The following is a 25,812-nucleotide window of genomic DNA, read 5'->3' on the forward strand; positions in this document are numbered from 1 at the left end:
ACAATAATTAACAGTTTCAACCAATTTCCGAATCCATGTGATTATTTATTTATCTTGTATTAACTACATACGAATGTCCTGTACTTTCTATATTTACTCTAAAGTCCATAGTGAACAGAGAATTATAATAATAATATCGAAGATAAACTTGAGGCGCTTACTATACATAAGTAGTACAAATCAAGCTAATAGTCAAATCTCGCCAAGATTACCGTTCGTGTTACCTCTGCTGTTTAATTCGATGACAGTTGCCCTTCTGTTTATAATTAGATCTTTAGTATATCAATGATTACAAGGTAGAATGTTTCTGTTACTGGATGCGGTTGTCTGCCTAGCATGCCTGGACCAACTTTGAGAACAGTAAGGTAGGCAACAATAAATAATTAACGATGCTTAAAGTCCTATACTTTACACAACGAACGTACAAATCATATTGTTTCAAATCCCATTTTTATATATCACCAGGAGGACCACTCTTATATTGACCTGATTGCAGGCTGTTTACTTTGCTATTTTGAGCTCGATATATTTGAGCCCATTGGATTCCCCATTATATCAAAATGACTTACGATATTTCAATGAGTACATGGGAAAACGGTTCAGCAACCAGGTTTACGCCTTTAGTAACGCTTACTGGGAAAAAACCGGTACTAGTCATCTCTACCATAAGAGAACAACGTCTAAAGTAATCGCAGAGTTTTGGCCAAAAAGGCCAATACCGCTTTTAAGCCCTTCTTGGAATCAAGGGGAACTTTAAGATCTAGCGTTGCAGAAGCGTCACGCAAGATCTGACGATGATTTTCAGTGACTGGACACTCACATAATAGATGTTTAACATCTTCTTCCTCTCCACATTCACATTGACGAGGTCGGTTGTTGATTTTAAACCTCTTGAAGAACATTCCAAACGCTCCTTTGGCTGTTCGCAACTGCACCAGTTTACTGAGTTCATTCTTTGAGGATTCATTTAAGAAATATCTTAAAGGGTTTTTGTGGTCTGCCATTATATAACCTTGGAAGAGTAAATGGCCGGTAAAACTCTCCTTTTGCAGACGTCTGGTATTTCGATTCCCATATTGTGTGATGTCTTTGATGAATCTTTTGCTTTAGTTCACTCTTGACCTTCCGAGTTTTACTTTCGGTTTCCTTGTTCTTCTTTCTTCCACGGTGATTTCCTTCGTCGAATCCGGTCCTGAAAGATATCTTCTTTAGGTAGAACCTCATAGAGTCGTTGGACCAACTCATTGTGTTCCGTATGCTTACTCCACCATCTAGGCTTAGTATTAACTGGGTTCTGAGGGTCCGCATTACGATGTAGTCGCATGATATAATTATCCTGTAAGGCATCATATCGTTGCTCTACAGGCATGATGTCAGTATCTTTATGGAGGCAATCGATGGGTGTTTGATGGTAAGCACCCAATATGGCTCGCAATTCCGCATTTTGAATGCGTTAAGCTGCTCCCGTTCTTGTTTTGATGTCTTAGGATACCTCACTGGACTTGCATACTCCAATATGGGTCTTACACAGCCTTGGTATAGGTTGCGCATCTATGCGCCTTGACACCCAAGGGTACTCCCCCCAAACGGCGTATAACTCCTAAGACCATTTCCTCCTTTTTCGCTATCGCTTCAGCTTGTTTGGAGAACTTCCACTGACTATCTACCATCACTCCCAATAATTTGGGCGTGGGCGAAGCCTGTTCTTGTAACGCAGACTGCACTTCCTTTTCACGCAGTCTTGAACAATTCACACTGGTTTCGATTGGCTTTATCCCCTTAGTGGAAAGCGGTACCGAAGGAAAGAGGCTGTCCAATAAATCTGTTCCCCATACGTCTGCGTATGTCTATCGTCATCAATACGCAGCGCGGGCATGAGGGATACGGGGTTTTGTTTTGGTTTCACCAGCTTGAGAGCCAGCCAAACAGTTTGACTACTCAACTGTGACAAAAACAATTCCAGCTCTTCGCCTTAGCGATCATGAGTTCTCTTTTGTAGCGTGCATTAGCTTCCTGGCGCTCTAGAAGTTAGTATAAGAAGACTTAATGATAACCAAGCTTAGTCTTTCAACTTCTAAGGGAAACTACGAGCATTTATAAATCTTGGATCCCAGGGTTAGGTTACCTGTATTTTGACTGATAAGATAAGAGGTGACAGGTAAAAGGAAACTATGTCTGCAACATCCGTATTAGGACTTCGTGGCCAAGCTGGTTAAGGCGTGCGACTGTTAATCGCAAGATCGAGAGTTCAATCCTCTCCGAGGTCGTTTTTTTGTTCTTTCAGGCTATCTTTTTTCTTTTAGCCTGCGTCAACAGAAACAAGTCACCACCGGAAAAGAGCAGCTTAATACAGAAATTTAATAAAACAGTGAAATAAGAATAGAAACTAAACAAACATAAAAGCAATGGCAAAGATAGCAGCAAGCACACCTGTGGATGCAGTATTCACAGGTGAACCAGCCTTCGAGGTGGAGGTTTTCTTGGGTTCGCTTTCCGTCTTGTTTTCAGTAGTATTACCGCTAGTAGTAACAGTTCCACTAGGAGAGTTGATTTGATTGTCCGCGGAAACGGTAATATTGACATTCTCAATCGTGTTGTTATTACTGTCAAACACGTTATAACTAGTGCTAGTAGTGTTCAAGTCAATAATCTTTCCCAGATTCTTGTTACCACCACCATTCTTCAACAGCTCAGGGGCCGGACAGGGTGGAAGCTTCCAACTAGTCTGGAAGCCACTATAGTCACTAACAAGTGACGCACTACAGGCAGGAGCATCTACAGCAGCGGGTATATCATTGGCAGATGTGGTCGGCAACTTGATCTTGTTATAAGCTGATTGCAAATTATTAAAGTCCTGTCTCAAAGTAACATCGCCATTATCATCAATGGTGACAAGTCCATAGTTGGATACTTCCTGAGAATATTCATAAACCAAACCGCCAGAGAAACATTTTCAAGTTCAGCGTAAATACCCTCATTGACCTCAGTAAACGTACGAGGGGAAACCGTATTACAGCCATACTCGGAAAGAAAAACAGGAATACTAGTATCATTAAAAGAAGACTCAAGAGTTCCGTATCCACTGGACTGCCAATCGTTCTGTCCTGAACACCATTCATAGGAATTCAGACCGTAAAAATCAGACTTAGACGTATCATTGCCACACTGTAAATATTGCCAGGTGGCTAATCTCAAAGCAATATCATCTGTAGAAGAGTACCCCACAGGGATAGGACGATCTGCGTGCAAACTGATATATTGCTTCATATCTCTCTGGACAGCACGAATATATTGAGGAGTGGCTTCAGCAGAGCCTTTATCATTAACAACTTCGTTACCAGAAAAGAAACCAAGAACATTAGGATAACCTTTGAAGGCATCGATAACACCGAAGACGTTGTTAAGATAACCCTCGTTATAAGTGCTATTTGGATCACTTCTGCTGAGTGACTGGTAAGGGTTGTTAACGTCTAAAACAACATAAATGCCGGCAGCATTAAATACAGACATGCAAGCGTCGTGGTTGAGCCAGGGGTTAACGGAATAAACACGAATAGTGTTGACACCCAGCTGCTGCAGGACGAAGGCGTCACGAAGACAAGCATCTTGATCTGTTAAGACATCGGAGCTTCCCGAGGGGTCAAACGAGGATGAGCCACCAGGTTGGTAGTCGACTCCAAGGATAATAAATTCCTGACCAGCATCGGATGCTTGCGTACCTGGCCTAACAAATCTTGAGCCCTTGATGGTAATAGGAATTAACCCAGACACGGTACTGGCGAGGACAGCAACTGAAAGACCAAATAGGGAAAAAGCTTTGACCATTTTTGCAATGTCAAATAGTAAATAATCAGAAACGAAACAAACAATATAGATCAGCGATAGTGAATGCCAAAAAAACACGTAACGGATAGAAAGGAACTGACTGCCGATAAAACTTAGGAAAGATTCCCTGAGGTCTAAATTGTATATAACAGAAAATACACCAGTGAGAGCTGGAACTTTTTTAAACGAATGTGATGGTTTAACAGAAATCAAAAGAAAGTAAAAACACTCTTTGCTCCGAATTCAGGACGTTGGTAAAGTTAAATATCTGGGAGTTTTGTTCTTTCAAGGGGCTTGCAGTGGAATTTATAAAACTGCATGGCATGATATGAAATTAACGCGCGGCGGTACATGCACGGAAACACGATTAAGCGACGCATTAAGCGACGCGTATAATCAGATCTCTCAGTTTTGACGGAAAGAGGTAAACAACATCTTGAGGCTAACACAAGTATATTTTATGGAAATTATGTCGCAGATTAATAGGGGTCCCACTCTCAGCAATTATTAGTTATAATATTCATATTTTTGGTCGAGATATTATCGAAAGATAGTTTAAAATTCAAGCTTTGAACTAGTCACGAGATGGGGACTGACCTGTGTTTGAAGGCACCAAGTAAGTAGTGAGGCGTAAGAGTCAAAAGGGAGGTACGATTCATATTGCTCCAAATTATCTTCACAACGAATAAAATATAGTTCTGTACTGGCAGATTGGTGGCCGAATAAACTATCTTACATAGAAGTTTCTAAACTATAAGTTATAGTTAGCGGTCGTGAGATCTTCGGAAAATCTTCGGTAAGTAGTAGATCTTGATCTATAAAGAAGATGATTAGTCGTACTTAATATCTATTAAGCTTATAATAAATAAGAGGAACATGCAGACTAAACAAAAAAGCAACAAATAAATAGAACAAAAACAAAAAATAAAAGCAAATTAGAACACAGACAAAAACAAAAATCGTTAAATAAACAATAAATCAAAGCACTTCGGGCAAATTCCGACTAAGGGAACTAAAAAGCACAATAAGATCACTTGAGGCGAGAGTTGTATGAAGTTGTGCCAGGGAACTGCTTATAATCAGGAGCATTCCAAGGGGCATTCTCCTTTTTAGGCGCAGGGTCAAAAAAACTTCTGAGTGAGTTTTTAGTCTTTGACATCTTGGTTAATGTTGCTTCAGATGAAACAGAAGAAAGTGTAGCTTCAGAAGAATTAGATTTGATGGACTTGAGCTTGAAAGTCATTTTTAATTGTGTAGGAGAAATATTAGATAAGGTCGTTAATAGTTGTAGACAAGTAATCTTAATAGTAGTGTATCGTTTGAGTTGTTTTTTATAATGTCTGGGGATACAAAAGAGATCTTAAACCGACATTGTCGACCCTTTTTATATTCTGACACCCCTTATTGTTGCCACCAAGGTATTAGCGTAGAAAAGCAGCAACATTTAGGGCTTGGTCATGGTCGCTTTTGGTCACACGTCGTTTTCTTTCATGCTTGAACTTGTTTTGATCCTAGTGTATGTCGTTTGTCCAATGCTTGTCCCGAGATCTGAATTATGGGCATAGTTGCCGATCACATTGCAGAAAGTCGTGACGCATCGTGCATATATGACTTACAATGACTAAAAAGTGATTCATTCAATCTGACTCCATTATAATTTTGATCCTGAGATTCTATGAGACTAAACAGTATGAATAAGAGCCAATTGTGATAATTCGACTCTCTTAGTGGGTTCAGATTGTTACTATTTATATCCTTATCAATTTTTCGCATTCCGAAGGCTCGGCAACTTGTACTTTGTTGGATGTTGGATTAGACGACGTCTGCAGCGCACACATGGTAGGGAGAAGATCGACAACTCTATGCAAGATATCGAGAGCACTAAATTAGGGGAGAACTGATGAAAGAGACAGTATCAAACTGTGGCGTCCGATCGCGGGGTCTGCATCTCAGCTAGTGGTAATGGTCACATTGTGGCGGCTGCAGGACGGAAAAGACATGGGCAAGATTTGGTCACAGTGAGAAAGTGGCGACAGAATTTTTATATACGGAATCCGAATATGTAGTGCGTGGTTTTCAACCTCTCAGTTCATCAAAAATTGAATTAACTAAATTGCTTGGTCCTCATAGAATTTTACCTGAACTGGTTCTAATTTTAGAGCTGCCTGCTCTCTTAGCCCAGTAGCTAACCCGAACTAGAAGTCCAATTGTCAAATTCTAACCAATTGTCCCTTGCCAATACGGATTGACTCTACAGCAGAGGACCACTGTGTGTGTGTAATGGTCGTATAAATATATATTTTGCATGGCATGTTAAAAGAGTGGAGAATATATTGTCCAGAGTGGGGTGAGTAGAGATTGGAGAAGTATGTGTTCAGGAATAAACATCGGAAATAGCACTCACTGTTCCCAGGCGCTATTTCTTCAGGGATTTGGCAGACAATCCTTCTGTTAACAGAATCCCGTAGAATACTAAACCAGCCCAACCAATCAAATTCAACAAAACAGAAATACCATGGGTTGCACCAAATTGCTTATTTAGCTTCTTCATTTCATCACTTGCTGTGGGATCTTTGTAGCTCTTACCCTCAAGTTCGACCCGGGCATCTCTCTGAGTTTTAATTCTGTTGGACTTTGGCCCTAAGTACGCAGCATTAATAATGCCGCCTGTCAATGAGCCACCTAGAGCGGTATAGGCAGCAGCTCCGAATGCAAATGGAGGGGTAAGCAACAAAAAGGCAGAGGCAGCAGCCTGGAAGGTAAAATAAGCGGGAAAAATGTGTGATTGGAGGGTGGCAAACTGGTTCAAAGGAAGGACCTTGTATGCAACAATTCCGGCATAGAAAGATTGATACGAGGTGGCCCCAAACAGTGCAGAGTAGACAAGGAGGTGATACGGTGCGACTGAAGACAATGTTGCAAGAACAGCCATTTTCTGATAATACAAGTGGATGCTGTTTTGACTGGTACAGTTGTGTGATATTGAAGGTAAGTTCAATGCAGAATCTCAATTCAGCTGCATGTCAGTCAATTACAGGGGCAGCACAGTGAATACGTAGATTACGACTAAACAAGGCCAGACAAGGCCTAATATAACTAAGGAAGAGCAACCCATAGTATTTTCATACAATTATCTGACCGATGAACTTCTAATTGGTGATATATACATGCCAAACCTCCACCCACGTAACTATTTTATGACGGCTTACCCGGATCGATTCATGTGGGGCTCAATATCTCTATGGGCGACTGCCATTTCTAGACTTGGTGTGCAATGGCGACCACCAATATTAAAAGATTATTATCATTTGGCTTTGATCCCTCTTATTCGTCCATTTGGGCGATACTAATATGGGTTGTCGATGTGCCATTATGTTATCTTATTATCAAAAGAATCCCATACACCGAGATAGATTGGGTAGCATATATGGCCCAAGTGAAGCAGGTTGTTGAAGGAGAGCGTGACTATATTCAGATCAAGGGTGATACTGGTCCATTGGTTTATCCGGCGACTCATGTTTGGATATTTCAAGCTCTTTATGAGATAACCGAGGAAGGAACCAATGTTAGGAAAGCACAATATATTTTTATGGGTCTCTATCTTGTGACCTTGGCTCTTGTTCTAAGGATATATGTTAAGGCGAAAGCACCCCCTTATATTTTACCATTGTTAGTGCTTTCCAAAAGATTGCATAGCATTTATCTACTTAGATTATTTAATGACTGCTTTGGTACTCTCACGTCTGTCCTCGCAATATTATGTTTGCAATCCCGTAAATGGACCATGTCAGGCATCATGTTCAGTCTGTCAATTTCTATTAAGATGAATGCGCTGTTATTCTTGCCTGGTGCTGGAATGATATATCTCAGCACAATTGGATTCAAACGGAGCATTCTATTGGGGATTCCAATGGCAATGATTCAATTAGTAACAGCATTGCCGTTCTTGTGTTCTCACCCTATATCGTATATATCTCGTGCTTTCGAATTTTCTCGTACTTTTTTCTACAAATGGACAGTCAACTGGCGCTTTATTGGTGAGGAGCGATTTCTATCAAAAGAATTTTCTATATCATTGCTCATACTTCATATTTCTCTATTGTCAGCTTTTTGCTCTAAATGGTCTAAGATTTTACGAGTAGACAGATCACCTAAAAAAATTGTTCAGGTTGCTGCAATTTCCAACATTATTGGCATCCTCTGTGCTCGATCGTTGCATTATCAATTTTACAGCTGGTTCCAATGGACAGTTCCTTTTCTTTTGTGGACGTCGTCATTGCCTTGGCCTGTAGGCTATCTTGTATACTTTGCTCAAGAATATGCGTGGAATGTATTCCCCAGTACTCCACTAAGTTCGGGCATTGCTGTTGCTTGCTTGGCTTCCATAGTCATCTCCAACTATTAAATCATTGAGGTAATGGGGCTATTATATGTAAGATGATCAAGCTGGGCTTGTGCACCATCAAGACGCCTAAATGGGAGTAAATGTTAAAAATTATACAGTAGAAAATAAATAAAAACAAACCAATTAAGACAAAAAACAGAATTCATTCAAAATTGAAAAAAACGTGACATAAAATTTCATCAACTGGCACTACTGCCATTTGTAGCGACAGATTTACCGTTACTTTTGCTTGCATTGCCTCGGTTACTCTCGCTGACTCCCGTAAGTTGGCTACTAGCACCTGAATGTCCCGCAGAAGGCAGTAACGACACAGACTTAGGTGCCGAAACACCGGACTTGCCGTTATTCTTAGCAAGAGCAGTGTTAGCCTGAGCTGGTCCCAGAGCAAGGTTACGGAGCTGGTTAACGCTATGAACACACTTATTAATAGTTTGAACCAGTAATGCTGGTTTCAAAGGCTTAGACAGATACTCATCCATTTGCGCTTGCATACAGCGTTCTCTGTCCCCCAGCATGGCATGTGCCGTTAGCGCAACAATCGGAGTCCTGGTCCTTATAGTGATATTCTGTTTCTCCCATTCTCTGATCTTTGCAGTAGCTTCAAAACCACCCATTTCAGGCATTTGAACATCCATGAGAACAACGTCATATCTCTTACGCTTGACAGCTTCAAATGCTTCCAAACCGTTTTCTACCACTTCTACACGATGCTTGTACTTTTCCAGAATCCGTACAGCTAGTTTTTGATTCACCACATTATCTTCAGCCAGAAGAATGTGAAATTGTTTTGCACCATCTGAATTAAGCGGAGCAGCACGACTTTCAAGAGCAGGTCTTAGTACGTTTCCTATGTCATGGGTAGAGCAGGGCGTATTACCATAAGACGTAATACCTAGATCGAGACACAACTTCAGGTTCACTTGTGGAATACAAGGGTTGAGTAACACTAATGGAATGTACTTCAGATGGTTTAACATTCTCAATTTAGTTGCAACTTCTAATGTGTCCACAATAATCGTATCGAATTTGGGACCAGTATAATTTTCTGGCAAGGGCGCCTCTTCTACTGAATGCACAACAATACAGTTGAGATAGAGTCGTGCCATATTTTCAACAAGTTGCTCTGTCACTTGTGGTTCGTGGACAGTGTCAATAAACAAAACATAATGATTACGGAAAGGTGCAATGCTTTCAAGAAGCTGAGTGAGGCCAGCATCAGCGGGTTGAAGAGCCAATGTAAAATAGAACTGGGATCCTTTACCATATACGGATTTGACCCAAATATCACCACCCATCAAGTTTATCAATCGTTTCGAGATTGATAGACCAAGACCAGTGCCACCAAACTTTCTTGTAGTAGATCCATCAGCTTGACAGAAAGTATCGAAGATTACATCAAGCTTATCACCTTGGATACCTATACCAGTATCCGACACACAGAATTCAATCATCATTTCATCAGGGTTTCCCTTCGACTGATCATCTGCCTTTCGTACACTAAGAGCTACTTCACCGCTCTCTGTAAACTTAATAGCATTACCAACAAGGTTCAAAATGACTTGCCTCAATCTGAATGAATCACCAACTAAACTATCTGGAAATGTGTTGTCAATCTTGTAGACCAGATCTAGCGGTTTTTCATTTGCCTTGACAGCTAGAGTCTTGAGAGCACCGAATACAGTGCCACGCAAAGAAAAAGCAATCTTCTCAATGGTCATTCGATTGGCCTCAATCTTCGAGATATCTAAAATATCATCGATGATTGTTAGTAGCGAGTTGGCTAAATTGTGAACAATTGAGAGCATTTCCCTCTGATATTGAGTCAATTCAGTATCTAAAGTCAACTGTGTCATTCCAATGACACCATTCATTGGAGTACGGATTTCGTGAGACATATTAGCCAAAAATTCAGATTTGGCTCGATTGGCCAACTCAGCAGCTTCACGGGCAGCTGTGTTCCTTTGAATAGATTCTCGCAAGTTTAGAACCATCTGGTTAATTTTCGTTTTAAGGGCGTCCATCTCACCGCTTGCTTCTACGGTAATAAATCTTGTAAAATCACCATCAGTGGCAGCAGCAGTGATCTGTGCAAATGCACGTACTTGTGTTGTCAAATTGGCAGCCATTGTATTGACATTGGTGGTGATTTCTTTCCAGAGCCCATCGACATCCGATACTTGGGCTTGGACACCTAGTTTACCATCGATACCGACATCTTTGGCGACACGCGTTACTTCAGAGGCGAATAACTGTAATCGGTCCACCATCTTATTGATAGTTGATTTCAGTGCTAGCATTTCACCTTGCGCATGAACGTCAATTTTTTGAGACAAGTCACCTTCGGCGACTGCGGTAGTAACATGTGCGATACTGCGTACTTGTGTTGTCAGGTTCGAAGCCATGACGTTGACATTTTCAGTTATTTCTTTCCACGCTCCTTCGACATCCTCTACTCTTGCCTGACCACCAAGAATACCCTCAGTACCAACAGACCTAGCTAACGTAGTGACCTCAGTAGCGAAAGTCTGCAAACGATCCACCATCTTATTGATAGTCGACTTAAGGTCCAAAATTTCACCCTTACAATCTGCGGATACCTTTTGAGACAAATCACCTCGAGCTACAGCAGTAGTAACATTGGCAATATTTCTTACTTGATCAGTAAGATTACTGGCCATGGCATTTACATTATCGGTAAGCTCTTTCCAAATTCCCTCAACATCTTCAATTTGGGCTTGGCCACCAAGTCGACCTTCTACACCTGTTTCACGAGCTACTCGCGTGACCTCAAAAGCAAAAGTACGCAGCTGATCCACCATTGTATTAATCGTTTTTTGCAACTCGAGGATCTCTCCTTGGGCATGAACATTGATTTTACGGGACAAATCACCCTTAGCAACCGCACGAGTGACGTCAGCAATTTCTCTCACTTGGTTTGTCAGGTTGGATGCCATAACATTAACATTATCCGTGAGTTCTCGCCAAACACCTACTGTTCCTTCGCCCTCAGCTTGACCACCCAGAGTACCTCCTGCAACTTCTGTAGCTACACGGGTAACCTCACTAGCGAACCGTTGCAGTTGGTCCATCATAGTATTAATAGTCTCCTTGAATTTTACAATTTCAGGGTCCATTTCCTGAGCATGAACGGTCACTTTCTTCGACAGGTCACCTTGTGCGACAGCAATAACTACTTCACCGATTTCCCTTAGCGCCTTCTGGAAAGCCTTGTTCGCATTTTGGGACTTCGTTAGTTCACGATCGAGTAGGTCAGTGTCGACGATTCGCTTTTGATCAGGCTGGATTGAGTCAGTAAATGCATTAACAAGAGCTCTCGCTTGTGATAAATTGGACTCAAGCGAGTCCACAGTAGCTCTCTGGCTGTTGATTTGCTGCTGTTGCTTTTGAACTGTACTAAAAAGACTGCTGAGTAAACCATTTGAAGCGGGAGCTTCAGGAACTGCTGTAACATTGCGATAGCTTCCATTTTTGCACTCTTTCGCCGGGAGGTTGTTAAAAGAATGGCCATAGCCCAAACGTGATAATTCTTCCAATAGCAAGCGCTTGTTTTCAGAGTCTGGGCCCGGTAGCGATGCTACAGTGCCAGGCACAACACCAGAAACCAAGTTATAAATTGCTTGGTAAGTTTCATCGTAAGGACCCAAAGGGGTCAGGGGTGGAGTTTCGAGAACAGCTGCCATTTTCTAGTATTCGGTCTCTTGATTTTGATGGCGGTATATGTAATAACTTGCAAATTGTTTTTTGAGTCTGTATTGAATAACAGATACCAGACTTTGAATATCTGAAGTGCAAATACTTGGGTCTTAGACCTACAAGTCTTGAAAAGTTCTAGTTATATGTTAGAAATCACCTCCAAACGGCAAACAACTTGAGCTGCTTGCACGCGTCACTATAATACTATGACGACAAATAAAAATCCTTAGATAGTAACAATACTCGTTATTGACAAGTTGTCATCATCATCTAACCAGACAATCAAGTTAAATCAAAACACTTGTGCCACAATAGCTACATCACCTTCGTTAAGCTATACCATAAGTCCACTATGATGACACACAACCGGATCTAGCCTTCGCTATCCGGTATTTTTTCCTAAGACAAAAGTCGCCGTCATTAAGTAATCATCACATCATGGCTTTCCGGGATTCTTTCGAAAATAGTGTTTAAACCAGTCCAATATCAGGGTCGAGCTTGACACCAATCATCATAAAATACGGTGGCAGTAACTCAACTCCACACCCCTTACTTACACTTATTCTTGTCACACCAACCTCCACGCTATGCTAAACACACTCTCACGAACTCTTAGATCTAGTTGGTAAATAAGTTGCCACAAATAGTTTGTAATTGTTTGGCTGATACTTAGTCAATCAAGCCAACTTTGAATGCCTTTTTCTTTGTAATGAATGCGATAGGAAATAATCTCTTTTAGATTTTTTGTTCCTGTGGTGCTTCACGCAGCTTATCACAAGTGACGTCACGTAATAATACCGCCGTGTTAATCAAATCCCTAATGAAAAGGCTAACCGCTAGTAAAACTTTAGTATTTAATTAAATCAATCCAAAAAACATTGGTTATACATGGCCACAAACTTACCAGTCTGTTAACTCAGTTGAGTTGTTGTGTTTATACCAGAAGATTTCTATCACAGAATTTGATTAGGTCTGCTTCAATCTAACCTTGGCTAAGTTTGTAAAGTGACCGCCAACAGACGTTTTAAAATGGTACCGTCAACTCCTTAATCTGCATATTACGGGTTAGGGTCTTCCGCATGGACTGATCGAATCGGGTTGAAGGGCTGTTGGCTTCTTCTTCTGGCCCTAAATGGGGCCAGCCGTTTCAATATATGATAATATATGATTAGCTTAGTCTGGAAATGAGTGGACAAATTGTTTTCACTTAAGACTACTATTCTTGTACGCTTGCTGCCCCTTGCTAGCCTGTAGACAAGAACTCTGAGCTACATTTTAAAAAGCTACCCTGCGTCCAGGGCCCTGATGCATAAGATGCCGTGGTTTACTACCTGCTGCTGTTTTGCCATGTCACCATTGTTCCCCTTTATTCTCAGTTCCTCCCTACGACGGTGTCTGCGCATGTCCTAACGCGGCACCAGCTCTGACAGCCGAGTCGCAGCTCTCGTACCTTGCATAACTATGTTAAGGTTGCGCTTGCATCGTCTCTACCGCAGTCACGCTTGCTTGTTAGAAGTTCTGCTATACTACCCCTCTTTGGTTTGCCTCATAAATGGTGTGTATGTCTAATTCTTGATACGGGTTTAGATGGCAGCCAGAAGTCGTCACATTCTGATCTATAATTGGAGTCAACTCAACGGTCACTTCAAAATTGTGGAGAGGTCACAGGAATCTAACCGTTTTTTATTTAGCTATTCAGTCTGCGCTCTCCTCAACTTCGATGGGAGTTTTTTGTGACTTTGTCAGTAGGTTCAAACCTGTGAATTGCGTCATAGCCTTATAGTGGAGGGTGCGAGTGAGAGGAAGGGAAAGGGGCAGAAGAGGTTATTGTGCGGCTATCTGATTCACCATTCTATACCCTATAATAAAGCCCCTATTTTTGTACTCACCAAATCAACTAAAAATAAGTGAAACTCCTCCTCTCTTAAGTGGGTAATTTGCAGATAGATTCGTGCCATGTTATAGACCGTCACGCGCTCGCTCACATGGACACACTATCCAATGGTATATAGAATATCTCGGATTTCATAGTTTAGAGTATAACAAACTACTGCTGTTTGCGAGCGATAAACGGCTCGGCCGTAAATCTAGCAGTAAGAGATATTCGATATTGTGGGGGAAGTCTACAAGAATATCTCATATTCGACTAGGTATGGTCAGCTGGTCCTGCGATTGTACACATTGTCTGGTATCCTATTTAATTTATTCTCATCACCCAGCTGATTTCCTCCCTCTTCAACTGTGCCAGCAATTAACTGATGAAAAAATTGAGAAGTGTTAGATGAAACGGCGATCGGGGTTTAAAGGTTTATTCCATGAAATGAACACCAGAAACCTCAGCCAGAACCATAATATTCGTCTACTTGTTTTTCATGCGCTTAACAGGCACGGAGATTTTGCGAATGATGTGGCTCTGGATTTTTCCTTCACACCCGAAGCTGCAGAACTAAAAATAACACTCAATTAACTACCTAAATAGGAAGTCAGTAAACAGAGGAACACTAATTAGTCTAGTTTTGACCCCAAACTTTGCTGAAAATGACAATAAATAAACGAACTGTTAGTGTTGGAATCCCAATGAAGACCAGAATATGTCCACGAGAGATTTGGCATTCTAATCCGAGAAGATGATGGCGTTTGGACATAGTAGTTTAACTTGCACTGCCTAACCTTAATGCCAAAATGTACACATATTCATGTCCCATAGGTGCGGAAAAGGTACTTCATATGAGGTTCAAAGTCTTCTTTTACTGGCAGCTATTCATATTCTAGGAGTTTTGAAGGGCATATATCAACGGATCCAGACGTGGTATGACTTCGCCGCCAATAAGCCATTAGCTTATGCCCTAATTTTTCCTACCTTAGTTTCATCTCACTGCCTTCACCTGCGAGGCTCGGCCTAATATGCACGTTTTGGGAACCACGCGTACAATGATCCAAATATAGCCCACCCTGGTTTAGATAAATTATATATAAACCAACTGCTAAGCACCGACCACTGACAATCATCGGACCTCGTTTTATTGACACTATTGCACGTTTATTCTCTCATTTGACCTTCCAATTAATCTACCTTTTTCTGAACCATCTGACCCTTATAAGGTTTTGATATACTGATCCCAATTTCACCCCCTGGGATAAGCGCCTTTCTGTAAACATAGACCTAACCTGGAAATCAAACTCAGTGTTGTACAGTCAACGTTCCAAAATCTTCGGCTAATACACAACAACTTCAATTACTCTATTGTTTACAAATATTTTAGTGTTACCCAACACTAAAATTTCATTTAATTTATTACAGCTAAAAACTTTCATAGCTTACTTTCGGACTCGTTTCATACGGAGTTTTCAGTCATAGTTCTATCACATCATCCCAATGACTAGCTCAGATATTCAAAGCCTTCGCTCAAAATATGAGTCTGCTGGCCAAGGCCATGTGTTTCAGTTTTGGGATAAGTTAAGTCCAAGCGAGCAAGAATCTCTACTCACCCAGTTGGATCAAATCAATCCTCAGTTTGTTACTGAAGTTGCCCAGAATACTCTTAACGGCAAACACAACACAGGCGTAGCTACTCCTGATATTATCTCTCCTCTGCCAAAGGAAGCAACCGGATCTGTTGTTGACGCTGATCCCAGTCAGATTGCTGCCTGGTCTAAACTGGGTCTTGAGGCGATTGCTGCTAATAAGGTCGGTGTGGTTCTTTTGTCTGGCGGTCAAGGAACTCGTCTGGGTTCTTCCAATCCAAAAGGCTGTTACGATGTGAATTTGCCCTCTCATAAGAGTCTCTTCCAGCTTCAAGCCGAAAGAATCATTAAAATTACGGAACTGGCCAAGGCTGCTGTTCCTACTGCCTCAGAAAGTGTAGTTGTACCCTGGTACATCATGACTAGTGGACCTACTAGAAAGTCTGTAGAGCAGTTTTTCAAGGACAACAAATATTTTGGCTTGGATCCTGCAAATGTTATCTTTTTTGAGCAAGGTGTTCTTCCATGCCTCACTCCTGAAGGGAAGATCATCCTTGAGAGTAAGTCATCAGTTGCCGTGGCTCCCGATGGCAACGGTGGTATTTATAACGCTCTCTACAAGCACAACATTCTCGCTGATATTAAGAAGAGAGGTATTGAACATATTCACACATACTGCGTTGACAACTGTCTTGTCAAGGTGGCAGATCCAGCTTTTATTGGTTTCGCACTTCAAAGAAATGTTGACATAGCCACCAAAGTTGTTCGCAAACGAGATGCAACCGAATCTGTTGGTTTGATTGTCTCTAAAAATGGTGCTCCTGGCGTTATTGAATATTCAGAAATCCCATCCGAACTTGCTTCTGCCACTGAAGCTCATGATGACAAACTTCTCAAGTTCCGAGCTGCCAACATTGTCAACCACTACTACTCGGCTAAATTTCTCCTCAATATCCCGAATTGGGAGTCATCATTCTTACCATTCCACGTTGCACACAAGAAAATTCCATTTGCTGACGCTGAAACTGGTTCCACCGTCAAGCCTTCTGCCCCCAATGGTGTGAAGCTAGAGCAGTTTGTGTTCGACGTTTTCCCTAGACTTGCATTCAACAATTTCGCCTCTTTGGAGGTAAATAGACAGGACGAATTCAGTCCTTTGAAGAATGGGCCGGGTGCTAAAGTTGATTGTCCTGAGACTTCTCGTTCCGATGTGTTGGGCCAATCGGCCAGATGGCTGACTGCTGCTGGCGCCATCCTAGAAGGCGATGTCGAGGTTTCTCCACTAACTAGTTACGGTGGTGAAGGCTTGGAATCTTTCAAAGGTAGAAAAATCCCCGCATCTTCTATTGTTTAGCTTTTTCATTTAATTTTTTTTAAAATTTATTCTTAGTTATATTATATAATAATAGATAACTCGCATTATTTCATGCTTGTATTGAAATTTCCGAATTGGGAAGATACTATTAAAAAAGGTGGCTGGTTATAACCGAAGAAAATGGAAATATACATACCCCTGAATCTGCAATGCAGTTATCGATGTAACCTTATTTGAATTGATAAGCGAGAAACGGGGAAACGCTGCACACCGCATGCGAATCAACGCAAGGAAAATAATATATAAACTTGAATTTCCAATTCCAGTTGATGCCGCTAAGCCATGTTTCCTGCTTCGCGCAACGTCGCCACTGATATTACCACACGGCGAGAGCATATTCGCCGCGAATTGGCTGACTTAGACAGACTTCGCGATAGCGTCCGACGGGATATTCGTGACTTGAGAACCAGAAGACCATGTAAGGGACCGCACTGAAGCACTTTTCAAACCTCACTAACTTATAGCCGAATTAAGGGACAAGATGCTTGAGGAGCTGCAAAATGACCTCAGCTTCTATGACACCCGCCAACATGCCCTTGAGTCTGAACTGCGAACTGTTAGGAGATAATTCTGGCATTTCTATAGCACTAGACCAGATGACTCTTTAATGATATATTTTAATCCATCCAGTGCCACAAACTAATACACATAGGTAATCTGTGTTACTCCCAATGCTCTTGCCTTAACGAGTCTTCGACATATGTAAAAAAAACCATCTACGTCGAAAGAAAAAGGAAAGCCAATTAAATAATGGTCAGAGAAAACATAATATGTCAATATGACACAGGTCAAAATTGGGTAAAAGCAAATATTTACAAAATCAAACCGAGCCTTGCAATGTGGAAATGGCGAAGGGAGTAAGAAACTGGAAGATTAATCAAATGTGCGGTAAGAATATATGATATGAATTGTACAAGCTTCTAATGGAAACAAGAGAAGATTTATAGCATAAATCGGGCACAAAATATTAAGCGGATTTAGCAAATGTCACAAAACACTTTGATACAAGTAAAAAAAATTACGTAATCTACTCACTAGAATAATTACACCATTTTAGACAGATCAACTTCAGAGATAGATCGTACCAAGATTGCTGCCAATTCCACTGATGTTGGTATGTCACTTCTTCAGAAATGGTCTAATTTGCTTACATTATATCGTCAGGCTTTTCCTTCAGGCCAACAAACTAGTCATGGATTCATGGGAAAAAAATAGAATATGCGAAAGGATTGTGCAGAATATCAAAGAAGAGAAGTGCCATCGAGAGGAACTTGTTGAACGTGAAAGGAGAATAACCTTCGAGTCTTGTGAGTAGTAGTGCTAGTGAATTTAAAACTTTTGTACTAACAATTGACAAGTTTGCCTCAAAAGACAACTTCGCAGGGAAATACTCAATCGCACCACAAAAATCCGCATTCTTGAAAAGGAGTTGCTGGCTCTATACAGGGGAGTACAAAAGTAAAACTATAGCTTGATAAGTGTATTAATATAATAATACGATAGCACATTGCTTTTTTTGGTAGTCAAAATCCTTGTAGGAAGCTTACATTCGCAGGTCTATGAGGACACCTATGTAACTTTGAGGCACGCAGATCTATTTGAAACGAGTTTGTCGAGGCGAGCGTTACACGATCTATCGTGTTGAATTAGATATGTAGCATATTTCCCCACCTTAATGAGTTAATTTAGTGAATCAAAAAAGAAAAGAAGTGGATATCACAATGCGTTTTGCTCAGCTATAAAAGCTGCGAGTTTACCGCTTGTTTTGAAACTCAAGTTTCCAATGAGTTATTACTTCAATCGCAAAAAAGAGCAGCTAAGAATGGAAATCCAAAATTTGGAAGAAACCCGAGATGACATTGAACAAGATCTAGCTGACATTGAGTTTAGTTGCCGTAAGTACACAAATGGAAATAGATTAGAATTGTCCTAACTGTTAGCATCACCTCCCTCGGCTGAGCACCTTCGTAAGAGATTGAAAAGGGAGATAGCCGAAATCACTTCTTTGATCAACGCTAAGAAAAATGAGCTGTATAATATGTCGTGAAGTTTTTTGTCCGACATATATATCTTATATTTTACTCTAATGAATATAAAATTGCATTTAGATCCAAGCATATTCTAAGCCATTGCTTAAGGAATACTGAAGAGAACTAGAAGGCCAGATGTCTTTTAGGCGAAACCCCGTTACCGATATAGGTAAGGGAGCGCGGGCCATGCTTTGGAAGAAGCCTGTGATCCGCTTTTAGTTAGGTTGATCTGCGTTGCATGCATACCCCTGAGATTTCTCAATCAGTGGGACTCATTGCATTGGAAGTCAATTCATGTACCTTGTGAAACTCACAGACTGCGGTTCTCAAGTAAGGATTACTTGCATTCTCAGCACATATAAAACATTACTACGCTGGGATTCTATATATATATGCTTACCGTATATGCTGCTTCTCCACATCATCAAAATGAGGCGCTCCAACGAATACACTAGACAGCAACTGCTAATTATCGGATTGGACTCACTTAGAATGCGCAGGGAACGATTGGTTGAGAGGGTGGATCAAATACAATGTGGTAAGAGAGCTTCTTAAATTTGTTAATAGAGCTTACTGACAGAGTTTAGGGCTGAAGTATAGAAGAGATAGGCAATTTGCAGAACTTGTGCATGAGCTCAACGAACTGGATGCTCTCATCAACAACTTACAAACTGAATTGGATAGATACTATTATTAATAAATAAATAATGTTATATCACAGTAAGTGGATCACGGTGCACTGCAGAAAGCAGGTAATTTGTTGCATGATATAACTTCAGGATTTGTTCCAAGAATGAGAACTATAAGAGAGGACCATGTCCCTGTATCTCTGTCTTTCGTCTACTATCGAAATTTAAGCTTACTTTTAATCAACATGAGTATTCAGAAAGAAGATTTGAGTCGGAATATATATCGACTGAGAAGAATCTGTAGCGAGTTGACTGAGGAACTTGAGGGGATGAGACAAAGACATGGTACGTTTCATCTTACAACCAAAATATAGCTATAATAACTAACTAATCCAGGACCAGAACAAAGTAGGAGTGTTCGTTCTCGTATTCTTAGAGACTTAGATAGTAGCTATGCTAAGCTGAGAATCCTGGAAGAAGAACTGGTATATCTCAATACAGTATTAAAATAAGGCTATGATTGCCAACTAGCCAGGAAGGACAGAATATAAATTTTTTATTACATCCGAAAGTTAATATTTTTAAAATAGCATAACAAAAAATAATCATAAAGAAAATAAACTGGTCATTCAAGTCGTAAATTAAAAATGCAATTGTGATCTACTGGTTAGAGTGGGCTTTTCGTTGGTCCAGTACACTTCCTAGTTCCAACACAAAGTTATCTCGCTGTGCCCTTACAGATTTCCTTTCAGCTTCAAGTTCTCTTTGCTGTCTCATGAGACTAAGCCTTGCTTGTCGAGGTAGTTGAGAGAATACTCTCTTAGTACCCTCGTTTCCCACTATACCTTCAAGAATTGTCATGGAAGAGGTAGAAGTACTGCGAGAACTGGGACCGGTATCTCGTATAGGCCCATAACTCTGACGGACAGATTCGTCCATAGAAGTGCTACTGGAATTGTCATCAAAATCTGACAACTTAGGTTCATGCCCAAAAAGCCCACTTTCTAAAGACTGGTCTTCAATTAAAGTTGCCTCTGTGCACGTACTAGCATTTTGCAGATGTTTTCGTTTGAAGGTAGACATCGCATTTGAATCACCTGCTGCTAAAGATGCTTTCCAGGTTGATAGTAGACCATTAATCTCTTCACCCATCTGCTCATAATTAAGGTCAAAATTTTCTGTCTCTTCTGACAGAAAATGAAGTCTCGCCTGTATATGCTGAAGCGAGGCCGTCAATGCATTTAGCTTACTAACTCTTGAAAGAACTTTGGGATCCAGAAACGCGTCAGACGAATTGTTTTCGACTATTGGTAATAGATTATTTCTGGAAATCGTAGTGGATAGCCTCATCATGAGACCAGAACATGATTCAACGTGATCGACAATTTTGCCCCACTTACCAAGCTCTTGTCTTGTGCACTCTCCTGATGCAGAGGCAGATATTAAGCAGCATATAAAAGCTCTTCTAAGGAAATGTAAGCGCTTGAATTCGTTGCGGAGAAATTTAAGGGACACATTTCCGCCATTGGATCCATAGTAAACTTCTTTAGCTAGTGATCCCCAACCTGTAGTATTGGTAAAACCAACGAAATCATCATTCATGACAAACGAAAACTCCTGCTGGGGGCCTTGCAGTTCATAGATATCAAAATACCGCTGCAGATCAAGCTCTGAACAGCAGCCCAAGCATTCCTTAATAGCATCTAGGTACGCTGTGATGGCCAGGTATAGACTTGAGGAAACAGCCGACCGCAGCGACTTGGCAGTTCTCATCTGCTTGATATTATCTTTCGCCATTAATCTGGATCCAGGAATACGACTGCCAATTACTGAAGCATCGGCCAGACTGGGCTGGTATCCCATACTAAGCAGATCAACTTCTTGGATGAGAGATAGGCATTTTGAGACAGCCACGTCAAACGATAGATTGTTTTCGACGAAGTGAGATGCATAGGCGATAGTCTTAGCACGCAACATTCGGAGTGCCCTCCTTCGAGAATGCCCAAAAAGGAATAAGAAGGTGCACAGTATCACAATAAGCCCACATGTACACCTATAATATGTAGCCGAGTTATTTCCGTCTTTGGGGTCATGTCGTAATTGCTTCGCTTTTTTCATCTGCCAAGACAGTAGAGTAACAATTACCACTATACAGCCACCCCCACCGGACCAGTATTTTCTCTGCATCTTAAGCGTCTCCCATGGGCCATGATCTCCAAATAAAATGTTTTGCTTTCTTAATTTTTGTCGAGTCACAGGGTCTATATTGTGATTAGCTACCATGGACGTGGTTGTAGACTCCAACAATTGTGAGCTAATGAGAATATATCTGAATCTTTCCAGGAATTTCGTATTCTCAATACCATTCAGTTGTGGTTTCAAAGCATTACGGATAATCTCAAAAAACTTTTGCTTGCGTACTTGAGGTAGTGACATACCACCCGCACTTAGTGATAATGGAAATGGAATAGAAGCAGCTGCTATAATTCGTCCGCGCATTATTGATTCTTCTTTGGTATCAAAGCGTGAGCTTTGATCTTTATCATCATCATCGCTTTGATAGAAATCATTATCGTTAAGAATTGCCTGTTTAGCGTCGCCAAATCCTGCATCTCCAATAATGCTCTGTCTAGCGCTTGAACCGTCGTCTATTCCCCAGTCGGACATTCCTGCATCGCTTAAATAATCTCCTAGAGGAGTTCCATGAAACACATCTGGGCTGCCAGTTAGGTCAGATTCATCTGCAGTTTCCAAATCCATGTTCATGCTCGTTTTTTGAGAAGCAATTTGAGATCTCCGCAAGATACGGGCAAGCACAGAAGCGAATCAAAAAGGTCAAAAATCTTTGACATAAGCTGAGAATAAATGTTCAAAAGTGTGTAGTCGAAATTTCGTTCAAAATCCAGGTGGGTATGCTAGCTGCTGTACATTCGCTGACAATATTGCCGCCTCTTCTTCTTATAAATGAATGTATGGGGTGAGAAAGAAAAAGGCAAGTCGGGTCCAATTGCAAAAGCTAAAGCAGCCAAACAGACGATATACAGTCAGTTTATTCAAGTGGTTAGTAAACTTTAGGCGGATGAAACTCTAAAACAAAATGCCAACCACCTAATTTTATGTGCACAAAGTAAAGAGACCTTGTAAATTGTCCTAATACCACAAGTGCTGGAAACCGTATACCCAATTCTAGAAACCAAGTGTATTCCGACTGGAAGGAATACCTCCCTATTTAATTATCGGCTAAGTATTCAAAATATACTCTGCAGGTTAGGGCGGGGAAAGTTACCGAATGTAAGTGTTATCGTGAACGGCTGTGCATACCAAGAAGTAAACAGAAAAACACGAGAGTAGCCGAGGCAGATGCAAGTTAGACGCAGGGTCTGTTTTGCATGCTAATTCCCATTATCTGAAAAACGTTAATAGAGCATGGCAAAACTACCGCTGGGTAACAAAAAATTCAATGGATAAATAGAGAATAATCATTTAACAATATATTACAAAATAGATATAGAGAAGATACAGATACAATTGGTTAACAAACAACAATTAAAAATAGTTAGTTACCTTGAGGGAGTCGAAAGGAGGGCCTAATAAATACGAAAAAATGGAACAAAATAAATATGCTTGAAAACTGATGTCTCTTTTTCTTTGCCTTATAAAATTTTTTTTCTTTGTCAACCGTCTGTATTTAAAAATGATTCAAAGTCGAAATCAATGTCTCCTAATTCACCTTCTGTACCAGTAGTAAACTCGTTGAAGAAGGAAGGCTCACCATCTCCGTAGTCTCCTCCTACACCACTAGTGGGGTCATCAGCAGACCCTTCTGATTTGCCTGGTTGACTACCCATTGAGAAATTAGCTGCCATTGATAGTAATGAAGTGTTGTTCCCTGAAGAACTATCGTTTGAATTGTTATTACTACCCTTGTTTCCTGCTGCAGGGGCCTTACCGTTGGCAACAACTGCGGCATTCGTACCATTATTATTAGCAGCATTAGAAGCGTTGCCAGCTCCCAACCCAAATGCATTTGGTGGATTGTGGGGCGTAATTGGAGTTGTCGGCGTTGGTGGTTCTGAAGTTATTGGAGTCGCAGGTGCTCCAGCGCCTCCAGTTCCCTTCTTACCGGTGACCTTCTTACGATTATTAACAGGCTCCTTCTTTCCCTTGACTATCGATTTAGCAGTGGCATTTGCCTGAGTAGGTGTAGGGGGGTTAATAAGGTTGGGAGATGAAGGTTGCGTTCGATTACCAACGGCGTTGACGATACCTTGAGGTGGTGGCATTCGTTGTGATGGGTTATTGTTATTGTTAGAATTGCTATTGGTAGAATTGTTTTCTGCTCCATTGCCCTGTTGTCCAGATTGCCATGAGACTTGACCAGGTCCAGATATGCTTCCTCTTGGACCCTGTTGCGGCTGCTGTTGTTGTTGTTGTTGTTGTTGTGACTGTTGAGCCTGGGGCATATTGGGATGGCCGCCTGGCATGGCCCACGGTCTCATCATAGGACCGTTGATCTCACCAACCATGACATTGAAATCAATGGGTATATTACCATTGAAATTAGCCTGTCCATTATTGCTACCATTGCTATTATTATTGTTATTGACTGCAGGGCGGTTGGCAATATTTGGTGAAGACCTAGCAACATCAGTCAAAGGCGATACGGGGGCCACCGTCTGATTAGCAAGTCGTGGCGTGGTAGTATTACGACGAGCCAGTTCGGGAGCAGACGACGGAGCTCCAGCATTACCAGCAGGTGGGGATGCTGACGTGCCCATCCTATTCATTCCAGCCATGTTCTGTCCCTGGGCCTGCTGTTGCTGCTTTTGAAACTGTGGTGTAGCACCTGATGTCGACAAAGTTCTCTGAGGCCCCGGCTGACCCTCACCAGGCTTTCCATCTTGTTGCTCTTGCTTGGCTACCAATAGTCGCTTCTTGTTCTGCTGCTCTAATAACATTAATTGCATTTGATAATCTTGCAGAGCACTGGCATTTCCACCAGCGGGATGGTTACCAGGCCCGGTGCCGGGAACAGCACCACCACCTGGTTGTCCATTTGCATTTAGACCACCTGGTGGCTGTTGGCCTGGGGGACCACCACTACCTACTGCACCATTATTATATCCATCGACTTGGAACATAAGTTGTTGATTATCATCCTGATGTTGCTGCATTGGTGAGCCCGCACCACCAGCTCCTGAATTTGGACCACTGCTACCGCCATTCGGGTTCAACTTACCAGCTTGAGCAGCATTCATCATTGCCCGTTGTTGACTACCCACCATAGCATTGTACTGTTGGAATTGTTGTGGTAAGGGCTGACCTTGGGCTTGAGCTTGAGCAGCGGCTTGGGCTTGCTGCACCTTCAACTGCTGCATCATTTGAGCACTAAAAACAGCATTACCATCGGGGCCAGTAACTCCAGCACCAGGCATCAACATCATTTGTTGTTGCTGTTGCTGTTGTTGCTGCTGCTGAAGATTCACCTGTCCGTCAGCACTCATGGGTCGGTTAGCAAATTCTCCATCTGGGGATAATCTCTGTCGCTTAACGGGAGACGAGGCTTGAGGAGTAGGCGAATGAGAGCGAATAGCATCTTCAGTGATTGAATCTCTCTGTCCGCCTAGTCTCTGCTGTCGTGCTGCTACCGCAGCAGCGGCAGCTTGCTGCTGTTGGGCAGACAGTTGCTGGTGATGTTGTTGTTGTTGAGCTACATTAGCAGCTGCTGCAGCTGCTGCTTGTTGTTGCTGCTGGGCCTGTGCTTGAGCCTGGGCCTGTGCTTGTTGCTGAACATACATTTGCTGCTGTTGTTTCAAGATATGAGCCTGCAGTTGCTGGTTTACATTAGCTGGCATCATTCCTGACGGCACCCTTCGGTTATTTGGCAGACCAGCGGCTTGCCGTGCAAGTTGGTTTCGCTTCTCAGCTTCAGTCATATTGTCAGGCAAATGTGCACCAGCAGCTCCTAATAACGGGCCACCACCAGCTATTCCAGCACCAGGAACACCTTGCTTGAACCTAGCATTCATTAAAGCTTGAGCTTGTGCTTGGTTTTGAGGATAGCCTATGATTCCACCAGGGATAATCTGACCATGTGCATTCACCATTCCAGCTGCCATCGCGTTCTGCTGCAACTGTGCAGCCCTCGCGGCTTGTTCCTGTCTCAATCTCATAGTACCTTGGATATACTGTTGAGCAGCGGGACTGCCTCCACCCTTGGCACCTCGTGCGCTATACATGTCCCAGAATAAAACCCACCATTCGTACAAGAATCCTTGTGGAGCATCTATAGGAGGTACGCGTGAGTGGAGTTCTTCGTCGTCTTTTTTGCGGTCTGTACTGTTAGTTTCATATATATAGAGAGCGATG

General features: G+C 41.7%; 7 protein-coding genes and 1 non-coding gene across 8 annotated transcripts; 2 read left to right on the forward strand and 6 right to left on the reverse strand.

The window, feature by feature from the left end:
* Nucleotides 1-680: 680 nt before the first annotated feature.
* AWJ20_1807 (RnaseH domain, transposon factor) lies at nt 681-1,004 on the reverse strand (the record flags this gene model as incomplete). Its single annotated transcript, XM_018878715.1, has 1 exon — nt 681-1,004. One exon carries the CDS (start codon nt 1,002-1,004, stop codon nt 681-683), a length of 324 nt encoding a protein of 107 aa, XP_018735990.1.
* A 1,189-nt stretch (nt 1,005-2,193) lies between these two features.
* On the forward strand, nt 2,194-2,267 carry AWJ20_1808 (the record flags this gene model as incomplete). Its single annotated transcript has 1 exon — nt 2,194-2,267. It is a non-coding gene; the product is annotated as a tRNA-Asn (tRNA).
* Nucleotides 2,268-2,859: 592 nt separating this feature from the next.
* On the reverse strand, nt 2,860-3,825 carry GAS3 (Gas3p; the record flags this gene model as incomplete). Its single annotated transcript, XM_018878716.1, has 1 exon — nt 2,860-3,825. The coding sequence occupies one exon, from the start codon at nt 3,823-3,825 to the stop codon at nt 2,860-2,862; it is 966 nt and encodes a 321-aa protein (XP_018735991.1).
* A 2,416-nt stretch (nt 3,826-6,241) lies between these two features.
* Nucleotides 6,242-6,757, reverse strand: AWJ20_1810 (uncharacterized protein; the record flags this gene model as incomplete). The annotated part of the gene is made up of 1 exon (XM_018878718.1): nt 6,242-6,757. The coding sequence occupies one exon, from the start codon at nt 6,755-6,757 to the stop codon at nt 6,242-6,244; it is 516 nt and encodes a 171-aa protein (XP_018735992.1).
* A 1,652-nt stretch (nt 6,758-8,409) lies between these two features.
* Nucleotides 8,410-11,931, reverse strand: SLN1 (Sln1p; the record flags this gene model as incomplete). The annotated part of the gene is made up of 1 exon (XM_018878719.1): nt 8,410-11,931. One exon carries the CDS (start codon nt 11,929-11,931, stop codon nt 8,410-8,412), a length of 3,522 nt encoding a protein of 1,173 aa, XP_018735993.1.
* Nucleotides 11,932-15,320: 3,389 nt separating this feature from the next.
* QRI1 (UDP-N-acetylglucosamine diphosphorylase) lies at nt 15,321-16,763 on the forward strand (the record flags this gene model as incomplete). Its single annotated transcript, XM_018878720.1, has 1 exon — nt 15,321-16,763. One exon carries the CDS (start codon nt 15,321-15,323, stop codon nt 16,761-16,763), a length of 1,443 nt encoding a protein of 480 aa, XP_018735994.1.
* A 3,340-nt stretch (nt 16,764-20,103) lies between these two features.
* Nucleotides 20,104-22,209, reverse strand: AWJ20_1813 (uncharacterized protein; the record flags this gene model as incomplete). The annotated part of the gene is made up of 1 exon (XM_018878721.1): nt 20,104-22,209. One exon carries the CDS (start codon nt 22,207-22,209, stop codon nt 20,104-20,106), a length of 2,106 nt encoding a protein of 701 aa, XP_018735995.1.
* Nucleotides 22,210-23,117: 908 nt separating this feature from the next.
* AWJ20_1814 (uncharacterized protein) lies at nt 23,118-25,682 on the reverse strand (the record flags this gene model as incomplete). Its single annotated transcript, XM_018878722.1, has 1 exon — nt 23,118-25,682. The coding sequence occupies one exon, from the start codon at nt 25,680-25,682 to the stop codon at nt 23,118-23,120; it is 2,565 nt and encodes an 854-aa protein (XP_018735996.1).
* Nucleotides 25,683-25,812: the final 130 nt, after the last annotated feature.

The sequence above is a fragment of the Sugiyamaella lignohabitans genome, chromosome A (assembly GCF_001640025.1).
Source record: "Sugiyamaella lignohabitans strain CBS 10342 chromosome A, complete sequence".
NCBI classification, from domain to species: Eukaryota; Fungi; Ascomycota; class Dipodascomycetes; order Dipodascales; family Trichomonascaceae; genus Sugiyamaella; species Sugiyamaella lignohabitans.